The sequence below is a fragment of the Hemiscyllium ocellatum genome, chromosome 7 (assembly GCF_020745735.1).
Source record: "Hemiscyllium ocellatum isolate sHemOce1 chromosome 7, sHemOce1.pat.X.cur, whole genome shotgun sequence".
NCBI classification, from domain to species: Eukaryota; Metazoa; Chordata; class Chondrichthyes; order Orectolobiformes; family Hemiscylliidae; genus Hemiscyllium; species Hemiscyllium ocellatum.
The window spans coordinates 45,693,397-45,706,491 of record NC_083407.1 but is presented as its reverse complement, the minus strand read 5'-3'; the positions used below and the strand labels follow the sequence as shown (position 1 = coordinate 45,706,491).

Sequence of the window (13,095 nt, the reverse complement as noted above, 5' to 3'; positions counted from 1 at the left end):
AAGTAAATGATGGTCCGAGCTAAGTGATCCCATAGCCAACAGATCAGATCTAAGCTCTGCAGTCCTGCCACATCCAGTCAATAATGGTGATGGGTAATGAAATATATCAGTGAAGAAGGAGGTGTCACAAATATTCCTACCTTTAATAATGGAAGAGCCCAACACATCAATGCAAAATATAAGGCTGAAGCATTCACAGCTATCTTCAGCCAGAAGTGCTGAGTGGCCTCTTCAGTGATCTCCAGGATCAGATGCCGATCTTCAGCCAATTTGTTTCACCCCATGTGATATCAAGAAATGGTTGGTGACAATGAATACGGAAAAGCCTATAGGCCCTGACAACATTCCAGCAACATTACTGAAGGCTTGTGCTCTGGAATTTGCCTGTCCCCTAGCCAAACTGTTCCAGTACAGATATAACACTGGCCTCTCTTCTGTGGAAAATTGTCCAGATTTGTCCTGTACATAAAAAGCAGGACAAATCCAATCTAGTCAATTTCTGCTCTATCAGTTTACTCTCGGTCATCAGTAAAGTTATGGAAGGGGTCATCAGTAGTGCAATAAAGCAGCACCTACTCAGCAATAAACTGCTCAGTGATGCCCAGTTTGGGTTCCACCAGGGTCACTCAGCTCCTGACTTGGGTTCAAACATAGAGCAGAATTCCAGAGATGAGGTGAGAGTGATAGTCCTTGACATTGAAGCTGCTTTTGATTCAGTATGGCATCAAGAGGCCCTAACAAAACAGGAATCGACGGGGATCAGGGACAAAAACTCCGGTGGTTGGAGTCATACCTGGCATGAAGAGAAGATGGTCATGGTTGTTGGCGGTCAGTCATCTTAGCTCCAGAACTTTGCTGCAGGAGTTCCTCAGGGTAGTGTCCTAGACTCAACCATCTTCAGCTGCTTCATCAATGACCTTCCCTCCATCATAAAGTTAGAAGTAGTAATGTTTGCATAATGTTTAGCACCATTTGCAACTCCTCAGATGCAACAAAATCTGGACAATATCCAGGCTTGAGCTGACAAATGGCAAGTAACATTCATGCCACACGAATGCCAGGCTATGACCATCACCAATAACAGACAATCTAATCACCGCCCCTTGACATTCAAGGTGTCACCATCACTAAATTCTCCGCTGTCAACATCCTGGGGGTTATCACTGATCAGAAACTCAACTGGACTCACCACACAAGCACAGCGATTACAAGAACAGGTCAGAGACTAGAAGTGCAGGTTCATATTTCCTTAAAAGTGAAATTGCAGATAGACAGGATAGTGAAGAAGGCGTTTAGTACGCTTGCCTTTATTGATCAGTGCATTGAGTATGCGAGTTGGGAAGTCATGTTGTGGCTGAACTGACATTGGCTAGGCCACTTATGGAATATTGCATTCAGTTCTGATCTCCCTGCTATTGGAAAGGTATTGTTAAATTTGAAATGGTCCAGAAAAGATTTGTAAGGATTTTACCAGGTTTGGAGGGTTTAAGCTATCGGGAGAGGCTGGATAAGTTGATACTATTTTCCCCAAAGCATCAGAGACTGAGGAGTGACCTTTTGGATGTTTGTAAAATCATGAGGGGCATAGATAGGACAAATAATCAATGTCTTTTCTCCAGGGTAGAGGATGTAGTTTTAAGGTGACAGGGGAAAGATTTAAAAGGACCTAAAGGGCAACATTTGCACAAAGAGAGGAATGCATGGATGGAATGAACTGCCAGAGGAAGTGGTGGAGGCTGGTACAATTACAACATTTAAAAGGAATCTGGATGGATAAATGGGTTTAGAGGGATAAGGGCCAAATGTTGGCAAATGGGATTAGATTCATTTAGGATATCTGGTTGGCATAGATGAGTTGGACCGAAGTGTCTGTTTCGATGCTGTACACCTCTATGACTCTATGAATACTGCAGCAAGTAACTCACCTCCTGACTCTGAAAAACCTGTCCCCCACTTTGTAGATACAAGGCACAAGTCAGGAGTGTGATAGAGTACTTGCCACTTGCTGGGAGGAGTGCAGCTCTAGCAACACTCAGGAAGCTTGACACCATCCAGGACAAAGAATGATTTGGAGATACCAACCACCTGATGAAAGAGCAGCGCTCCAAAAGCTAGTGCTTCCAATTAAACCTGTTGGACTATAACCTGGTATTGTGTGATTTTTAACGCAGGACAAAGAAGCCTGCAGGATTGGTACTAAATCCACAAGCATCCCCTCTCTCTACCACCAACACTCAGTGGCAGAAGAGTGTACTATCTACAAGATACTGCAGAAATTCAACAAAGATCCTCAGATAGCACCTCCTAAACACTTTCATCTAGAAGGATAAGGGCAGCAGATATATGAGAACACCACCACCTTCAAGTTCCTCTCCAAGCTACGCACCATCTTCACTTGGAGATAAATCATTGTACCCTCACTGTTGCTGGGTCAAAATACTGGAATTCCCTCCCTAATAGCATTGTGGCTCAACCCACAGCAAGTGGACTGCAGTCATTGAAGAAGACAGCTCATCATCACCTTCTCAAGGACAAATAAGGACAGGCAAGAAATGTTGGCCAGCCATCGACACCCACATCCCACAAAATGAACAGAATAAAACTTACACCTGTCTATACCCTTCTGTGTCATCCTCCCATTTGTTTTTGTGCCATACACGAACATGGGGCAATTACATTGTCTTCCCAATTATTTAAATATATACTTAATATAAAAAAAAGAAATTATACTGATCCTTGTGGCACTCCACTAGTTACATGTTGCCAACCTGGAAATGGCCTATTTGTGAGGAGAATTGAATGCAACAGTAGGAGGTTATGCTTCAGTTATGCAGGAGGTTGATGAGACTGCATCTGCAGTATAATGTACAGTACTGGTCACCATACTTAAAGAAAGATGTTAATGCATTGGAAGTAGTGCAGAGAAGATTTACTAAAGTGATACCTTGAATGAGGGATTGCCCTATGATGAGATACTGAAAGCTAGACCTGTAACCTCTGGAGTTTAGAAAAATCAGAAAATGAACATCTAAGATCCTAAGGGGACTTCACCATGTGAATGTCAAAAATATGTTGCCTCTTGCAAAAAAACTGTGAACTAGGAGTCATAGTTTTAAAAAAAGGTGTTGTTCAAACAATAATGAAGGAAAAACATTCCCCCCAGAAAGATGAGTGCCTCAGAATTCCCTTTCTCAAAAGGCAGTGGATGCAGAATCTTTAAATATTTGAAAGACAGAGGTAGACAGACTCTTGGTTACCATGAAAGATTATTGAGAATATGCAATAAGGTAGAGTTGAGGTTAAAATCAGATCAGCGGTGATCTGATTGAATGGCTCAAAGGGCTAAGTAGCCAACATTTGTTTCTTCTTCATATGATTGAGTTTTTAAATAAATAACACAAAGGATAACACCTTTAATGAGGTGCTTGAGGACTTCTAAAAGAGAAGTGGATGGGCACCTGAGGAGAATATATGGAGAACTCAAGGGAAAGAGGAAGGGAAGGGGACTGATACCACTATTCTTCCTGAGAGCAAGCAGTGATGGGCTTAACATCCTCATTCTGTGTTGTTACCATTGTATTATTTACATGTTTACAAATAAAAAATGGTAAGACACTAACTGAAATGGACAATACTATCAGCAGGAGGGAGTGATTGCAATGGTTTGGATATTGGCAGACAAAGAAAATTGATTCTAGTCAGTAAAGCAAAAGATGAAATATTGAAAAATATTAGAACATCGTTATTGGATATTTTAACAATCCTACATCGAATAGTCTAGTATGGGGTACTTGAGCATAAAGGTAAGCAAGATGAAATTACTTGTTGACGGTTTTAATGACTTTTCTTAAACAGCATGTTAAGGCAAAATATCTCAGATAGTAAATTATAAGACTGAGTACTCAGTAATAATCTGAAGGTAACTAAATTCTATGTGAAAAATACCTGAGCAATAATGTAATTACATTGTTAGATTTCAATCACAAATGTTTAATTTATTTATTTAGTGGAAGCAAATTCCTGAAGCCAAGTGATATTCATTGTTGAATTTAAGGCCATCAATCTTCCATTTAGTCTGTATAAGAAACACTCATTAGTAATATACAGTATTATTGGATCTTTCCACAAGTGAAAAAAGGTTTTATACTGAGCGCTACTTGTGTGAATTAGCTGCACAAAGTCCCTAGCTTCTCCTGAACCTGTTTAGCACTGACCACTCTTGCCACGGATGTTAAAACTTGCCATTCAATAGATTGGACTTGTCACAAGGAACTTGTCGGCAATTCCCATATTTGGTATTCCTTGATCTAAAGGTTGTTTACTGGTAGATCTTCTGTGCTGAGACAGAAGATGGACAACAGATGGGCTGAACAGTCTAACATGGAGTGGTAAGTGAAAAATAGCATGATTGCTTCAACTAGCTTGTGCATTGTTCTCAGTTACTGGATGGATGGTGAAGTGATGTCCTTGAGAGCAGGAAGACAGGAGAGGGTTGGTGAAGAAAGGGCTTCAAATATGATGCATGTTGTTGCATTCATTTGAAATGCAGTGATGAATTAACACCACTGATAATTTCTGATTTAGTTTTAATTTCAGGAAGGTTTAATTTTCAATTCATACAAAAAAGTGGAAAATGTATAGCAACTTTTTGTGTATAGTATGGATACCATCAGCTAAGAAATGACACTGACCATGACAATCCTGGGGGGGTTGCCATTGACCAGAAACTGAACTGGACTAGGTATATAAATATTGTGGCTACAAGAATAAGTCAGAGACCAGGAATCTTGCAACTAGTTACTCACCTCCTGACTCCTGAAGCCTGCTTACAATCTACAAGGTACAAGTCAGAAATGTGGTGCAATACTTCCCTTTTGCTTGGATGAGTGCAGATCCAACACTCGTTAAGTTTGACACCATCCAAGACAAAGCAGCCTGCTTGAACGGCAGCACATCCTCACATGCTCACTCTGTCTTCCACCAAAGCATAGTAACAGCAGTGAGCACTATCTATAAACTGCAATACAGAAATACACTTAGTATCCCTCGACAACATCTCCCAAACCCATGACCAATACCATCTAGAAGGAAAAGGTCAACAAATATGTGGGAACGCTATGATCTATATGTTTCCCTACTAGCTACTGACCATCATGACTTAGAAATATATTGCCAATCTTTATTGTAACTAGGTCAAAATCCAGGTATTCCTTCACTAACAGCCCTTTGGGTCTAATTATATCAAATGGAGTGCAACAGGTAAAGAAGGCAGCTCGCGAACTCCTTCATCAGGCCAATTAGAAATGGTTATTAAATGCTGGCCCAGACAGACAAGCCCAAATTATCTCCAAGAATAATTTTTAAAATTCTCATCTTCCACGATGGATTTTGAAAACAACTTAACTTTAATATCTATTGGTTTTCTCAAAAGCAGTAACAAAGAATACAGGTAGTTCTTCTATAACGTAATGGTTGTGTCCTTGTCCAACCCCAGATTATTGAAAAATCGCACCTCAGAAACAGTGTTTAAAGTATTGGTAATTTAATTGCATTACAGCCAACATATGCTTTGAGGGTTCATGCTTTAGAAAGTGTCCCCACTTTGTCAATTGTGCCACAGCAAATTCGCATTAATGAAATGCGTATTATAGCAGAACAAGATGGAGATTAAATCTATAGTTGCAGTTAACTATAGAAATTTAAACTTATTGCCAAGTGCCATGCAAATTGGCAATATATTTGGTACCAATTTACCTTCTCTTTTCCAGAGCTCTGATCTTGTAACATTTTCTGATGTCGCTTTTTTCTTGAAATTTGCATTGGTGAGAGACTTTCAGGATCCAATAACTTCTTTGTGAAAGTAACTTTAAATTTTTCATCTTTATCTTGAGACCTGAGATATATAAAATTCATACAAAGGAAATTTGTGCTTTTAATATCTGGAGTACAACAATTCTAAATCAGAAACCAAGATCAATATCCTTTTAATGGGGGACAGTAGCATAATGGTAATGTTACTAGTCTCGTATTGGACAAGAGATCAAATCCCACCATGGTGCCTGGAGGAAATAAAATTTAATTAATTAATAAGCTTGAAATATTCCCATCAAGCTATGACCACAAAATCAAAGGTTGTTGGTAGAAACCTATCTGGCTCACTAATAACCATCTGGGATAAATTACCTCATCTTTCAAATGACTTCAGATGCAGAGTATTATTTTCTCTTAACTATCATCTGAAGTGGTATTGAACTGCTGCATAATGCAATGGATGTACATTGATTGAGTGGATGGAGAAGATGAATCACTTCAACCTTAAGAGCAACTAAGGGTAGTTTATTTGATACAGAGCTGGTCACGATATTGAAATGCAGTCTGATCTGAGCCTTCTACAGTCTCAGCTATATATTTCTGCTTATGTATACTAGCCCTTTTGAAATAAATGCTAACATTACATTTTGACTTTTTAATTACCAACTGAATTTGCATGTTAACTTTAAGAGAATCCTGAATTAGGACTTCAAAAGCCTTCTTGTCTTTCAGATTTCTGAATTCTTTCCCCATTTAGAAAATAGTCTCTGCCTCTATGATGTGTCAATATTGTGATTCAGTTATTAGCACTGTTGCCTCACAGTGCCAGAGACCCAGGTTTGATTCTAGCCTTGGATGATTGCATGGAATTTGCACATTCTCCCTGGGTCTGCATGGATTTCTGCCAGTTACTCCAGCTTCCTGCCACTATCCAAAGATTGCTTCTCCTCATGTCCAGAAATGTGCAGGGTAGGTGCATTGACCATGGTAAAATGCAGAGTTATAGGGATAGGTTGGATGGTTGGGTCTCTCTTCAAAGGGTTAGTGTAGAGTCAGTGGGCTAAAGGGCGGCACGGTGGCACAGTGGTTAGCATTGCTGCCTCACAGCGCCAGAGACCCAGGTTCAATTCCCGCCTCAGGCGACTCTCTGTGTGGAGTTTGCACATTCTTCCCGTGTCTGCGTGGGTTTCCTCCAGGTGCTCCGGTTTCCTCCCACAATCCAAAAATGTGCAGGTTAGGTGAATTGGCCATGCTAAATTGCCCGAAGTGTTAGGTGAAGGGGTAAATGTAGGAATATGGGTCTGGGTGGTATACGCTTCAGCGGGTCGGTGTGGACTTGTTGGGTCGAAGGGCCTGTTTCCACACTGTAAATAATCTAATCTAATCTAAAAAAATGGTCTCTTTCCACACTGCAGGGGTTCTTTGATTCTGTTCTTCCTACCAAAGTGCATGACCTCACATCTCCCACATTTTATCCTATTTGCCACATCTTTGCCCACTTTCCTAGCCTGTCCAAGTCATTTTACAGCCACTCACTTCTGTAACACTCCCTGTCCTTCCACCCATCTTTGCGTCAACTGCAAATTTAGCAACAATGCTCTCAGTTCCTTCATGCAGATTGTTAATGTATAACATGAATTATGTGATCCCAATACGGAACTCTGCAGAACTCAATTAGTCACCAGCCACCAGCCTGAAAAACACCCTTCTCCCTATTCAAGTCCAAAGATCCTTCTTCAGAAGGGATACTGAAATGAAACATTGACATAAAATAGTTGCTGCCAGACTTGCTAATTTCCTCCAGTATTTTTTGTTTTTTGTTTCAGATTTCCAGCTCTTTGTTTTATTGTGATGTTTGCAGCGCTTTTTGCACTTGGAAATTGCAACCAGTTTCCCCCAATCAACCTGACTCCCTAGCAACAACTTCCCACTTGTTTGAGCTGGGAATATTGGTTGCACCATATAGGCTTGCAAGCTTAGGGTCAGCTGTTGTTACATTCAACTTGTCAGAAATTGGAGTCTCTTTAAAACTACATTTTTCATGTTTTCCTTGTGTAGCATGAGATATAATTTAACTATTTTTACAGTAATAACTAACATTCTCCAAAATAAATTTCTGGTATATCACCAAGATACAAGAAAAGTCACAATTGATCACTATGATCACATTATTCTTTTGAACTGACATCAAAGATTTATCTGGCACTCTATGTACCCTAATATTAATATAATATTTGGGGAAATAGGATATTTCAGCCTTAGAAAAAGAACTAAACTTCAGAGAAGGCAGTTATTGGTCATCCTGATCTCATTGGAGTCATAGATGTGGAGTAATGCAGCATGGAAACAGGCCCTTTGGCCTGAAGTAGTAGTGGTCTCATTTACTTGCCAAAAGGATTCAGACAAGTGGTTAATACAGAATAGATTGTCAGTCTCAATAAAAAAAGTATATCTAAAGGGGAAGAGAGGTCGAGGGGTACAAACCATCATCTTCTTGTGAGGAGACACTAAGAGTCCATACATTAGCTTGAGGGAAAAACAAAGGCTGTTACCACCAAAGACATTGAAATGTCAAAGACTAAAATCTCACTGCTCCAAACTTTATTACTTTGTCTCATCAGAAAATGTATCATCTTGAAAGCTGTTACTTAACAAAACTAATAAACTGAAAATTCCTTTTGTGTGCTTGATTACATATGCAAGACTATTGTGGTGACAAAGTCTAAAATGTAACAATTCCTGAACACGACACTGATAATCGACTACATTGATGCTCAATAAGTTTTTGACATCAGTTCAAAGGAATATCATGATCTTAGTCATCCTGGCAATTCATGTGAACTTTCTTGGTACCTTCATTTTGTTAATATATTCTAGAAATTTGTTCATGTTTGGAGAAAGCTAGTAACTGTTGCAGAGGTAAAGTCACTGTAATCTTAGCAGACCATGGGGCTGTGCTTTCATTAAAGAGAGAGATAATTGGTGGTGGTTTAATCTGAGGGTCACCTCAGGTGAGAGTAGTCTTCATTGTAACTGAAGCTAATGAGGGAATTGAACCCCACTGTTGGTATCACTTTGTATCGCACTCTGTACCGACCTAACCAATGATCACACAAATTAATTTTCTGATGTACCATGGAATATCACTTAAATCTTTCATTCTTGTAAAAACAGAGAACAAATCAGCAGTGTGAATGGCTATCTAAAAGTATCTTTGGACAAATATATGTTCACACAGCTGGTCTTTCCTTTAATACAATCAGTAATACCCATGTTCTGCGTAACTAATATTTCAGTTCTGTTTACATTTTGATCTTAACCTATTCCCTTTGTTATGACACTTTCCATAGTTGATTAAGGAATGCAAATTCAGTCAGTGGAAGACAATGACTTGAAGGAACACTCCATCCCTGAGATATAGATTTGTATTGTAAATGGAATTTGCAAATACCTTTTGTTTCTGAGTTGGTAGTTTCCAATAAATGCAGCTTTTTTAAAAAAGGGTTATGTTAGGATCAAGTTTAGTATTTACAAATATGTAGTAATAGAATTTTAAGTTTGTAAGCTAGCAACCTGCCAGAGTGAAATATTTGGAGTTATGCTAATCACTCCTAATGAATTTATTTTTGACAAGAAGAACCAGAAACCAAAGTAACTTAACAAGTTTGCAAAACAAAAAAAGCACAGTTTACTGTTTAGAAGAAATAACATCTCCAGTTTGTTATTTTCAGAAGGAACACACTACATTAAGGGAAGCAGTTACTTGAAAGAATACATATATTTTAATAGCGTGTTTGTAACAACATGTTACTAACAAATAGGCTGGTTTCACTTTTGCTTCAAACAGGGAAATATGAAAATCCTTTGCACTTATTACTGACCCAGAATTAACAGTCAACACATGGTGCTTGCTTTAGCTTGACTTGCTGTTACCCTTTTAACCCCTATAATATGTTATGTTGCAAGTTGGTGTAAGTGGCAGTTAGAAATGGTGATGTGACCCTCGCAGGGTTTCTTGGTTTTGAGCGAAAAAGAAAATCAAATGTGTATCTTCTTCAATCATTATATATTAACAATACGATGACAGAACAGAATACAAGTGAATGTCAAACTAGGTACGGAAAGAGAAAAAAAAGGGGCAGAAAGAAAAACGTGAGAAAGGACAAACAGACACATGTAAAATTTAACCAGCAACAATTACAATAATTTCTTTAGAAATTAGCAACTTTTACAAAGAGATTGGAACTTTGCTATGATTTCAGCTGATGTTGCAACATGACGTCAGATCCCAGAGTGTGAAATAAAAGGGGGTAGAGAAGAGTATGTTGTAAGCAAGGAATTTTGAAAATTTAGAATTTTGATTAAGAATAGATAATTTCTAAGAGAGATCATTCATAAGGGATGCAGATATAGATATAGCCTTAACAGATCATACATGTTTCTTTTTATTGAGTTGGTTAGGGATTAATCACAGAGACTTATTCCCATGTTGCTGCAATTTAAAAAAAAACTTAAATGAGAAAATGAAAAGGATCTAACTATGTATGAGTTAGAATTTTCTCAAAACATGCACCAAAATAAAGTTTCAACTTGTTTCCCAACAGTACACATTAGTGAATGAAGTCCAGACAAAATAAATCTATTGACAAGAATTCCTCAATTTCTCAGTTCTAATAAACTGTAGATTTCTCACCAAACTCTCCTGTTTGGAAGTTTTACAAACTACACTTCTGCTGTGGTAACTGATTTCTTGAACTGCTCTGAATCCTTCTTTGTGGGGATAAACTAAACTATCTTTGTAAGTCAAAATTGCTATATTTTAAACTGAACTGAAAAACTTGCTTCTGAACTGAATTCAAGCAATTTGCTCACTTTAGTTTTTTTTAAAATCTGGAAACAAAGCTTGTTTATTCTACTTGCCATAAACACCACAGTATAAACATTTAAATACAGTACATCAAACTAATGTGGATGCTGATAACTCATCATCAAAACAAAAAAGTGAAAAGCTCAGCAGATCTGGAAACATCTGTGGACAGAAATAATATTTGGAGTGCAATACATTTGGAATTGAAAGGGATTGAAAAATGATGTCTGTTAAGCTATTGACAAAAGCAGGATAAGAGCAAGCAGAACAAATAGTGACAGTTTCAGATCAAAAGACAATAGGGATGCTAATGGTGGTGATTGAGATATAAAGCTGCAAAATAGATAATAAAGGTGGGTGTGACTAGCAGACAATAGGTAAACTTTGCCGAGGTCAAAAGTTTGCAAACAAGCCATGGCAGAAGGGGTTAGGAAGGGGGTATACAGTTATCAAAATGCTGGACAGTATTTATGCTCTGAAGTTGTTGAACTTAATCTTGAGCCTTGAAGGCTATAAAGTGCCTAAACATCTTCCCATTAACACTACAGGAGTTTACAGTTACCTATTCTCTGAGCCATATTGGATTAGATCACCAAACTGAAAGGATTCTGACATTTTTTAAAAAAAGAAACCCCTTAACAAAAGTAACCAATGGTCATTTGTCACAATTCTTAAATCAAAACTCAAAAAAAGACATTAATTAAATATAAAATGCATGTGTTTCTTCACAACTTGCAGTTGCTAGCTGAAACAAATGACAAGGCAAAATTTAATGTTGTAGAACTTTTAGAACTAGGCAAGTGACTGACTAGGCATTGGACAGCATTGTGGTTCAGTGGACTGCCTCACAACACCAGGGACCTGGGTTCAATTCCAACCTCAGATAACTTTCTGTGTGGAGTTTGCACTTTGTACCTGTATCTGTGTGGGTTTCTTCTGTGTTCCAAGTTCTACCCACAGCCCAAAGATGTGGAGATTAGGTGGATTGGCAACGCAAATTGCTCTTAGAATCCAGGGAGGTGTGGGTTAGCCATGGGAAATGCAGGAATGGGGTGAGATGCTCTTCAGAGGCTGGTGTGCCTCAAATGGCCTGCCACACTGTAGTTATTCTATGAAATAACACTATTTTCTTTTGTAGGCAACATATACATTAAACTACAGAAAGTGATGTGACACCAGTTTATAGTCCAACCAGTTTATTTGAATTTATACGTTTTTGGAGTGCTGCCCCTTCATCAGTTTAAGAGAAGAGAGCACTCAGGCATAGACTTCAAAATCAGAGAGATCAAAAGATCATACAAAGGATGTGAGTGAAGTGTTGACAGGGCGAATGAGAGATTTGTGCAGGTGATCAAAAGTGTCAGATAATGTGAATAAAGTGTCAACAGCTGATTAACAAGTGGAAGGATGACTTATAATCCAATTAATTGAGGCAGAGAGATAAATTTGAAAAATTAAAAATAAGGTGGTGCGAGAGACACACCAAATGACTGGAATAACATGCTACGTTTAAAGGTTGGTCGCCGAGGGTCTTACCATAAGAACAAGTAATCCAAAATTGTATGAACTAATTAAGGCAGTGAGATCATAACAAGTTAGGAATTTGATGGTAACAAAACAGGACAATAAGGAAGATTTTACAGAATAGAATGGTGGGGTTATATGTAGCACAACATGAACCCAAGATCATGTTTGAGTCCATCTTCATGGGTACTGAACTTGGCTATCAGTTTCTGCTCGGCAATTCTGCTTTATGTATCTCAAAGACTGTCTTGGAGGACACTTGCTCAAAGATTGGAGGGTGAATGTCCTTGGCCATTGAAGTGTTCGTTGACTGGGAGGGGACATTCCTGTCTGGCGATTGTTGCGCGGTGTCCATCAGCATCTGCATGGTCTCACCAGTATAACATACTTCAGGGCAACCTTGCCTGCAGTTCTTGAGGTAGACAACATTGGCCACGTCACGTGAGTATCTGTTGTGTACATGGTGGGTGGTGTTTCCACGTGTGATGGTAGTATCCACGTTGATGGTCTGACATGTCTTGCAGAGGTTGCCAAGACAGGGTTTCATGGTATTGTGGTCAGTGTTGTCCTGAAGACTGGGTCACTTGCTGCAAACGATGAGCTATTCAATGTTTGGTGTTTGTTTGGAGGAGACGAATGAAGGGAAAGGGATGATCTTAGTGAGATGTTCGTCGTCATTGATGACATGTTGAAGGCTGCGAAGAACATGTTATCATTTCTCTGCTCCAGAAAAGTACTGAAGAATGAAGGGCACTCTCATGGTCATATCCTGTGTTTGTCTTCTGAGGAGGTCATTGTGGTCTTTTGCTTAGCACATTGGAACTGGTGATCGATGAGTTGAACATGGTATCCCATTCTTAGAAGAGCATCTTTCAGCATCATTAGGTGTCCAT

General features: G+C 38.8%; 1 protein-coding gene across 1 annotated transcript in view; it reads right to left on the bottom strand.

Annotated features, from left to right (window-relative positions):
* The window catches only part of cfap221 (cilia and flagella associated protein 221), a 194,242-nt gene that overhangs the window by 101,989 nt on the left and 79,158 nt on the right, over positions 1 to 13,095 (bottom strand). The window contains exon 8 of the mRNA XM_060827750.1: positions 5,755 to 5,893. Coding sequence (XP_060683733.1) covers positions 5,755 to 5,893 — 139 coding nt within the window. The remainder of the gene's footprint in view (positions 1 to 5,754; positions 5,894 to 13,095) is intronic.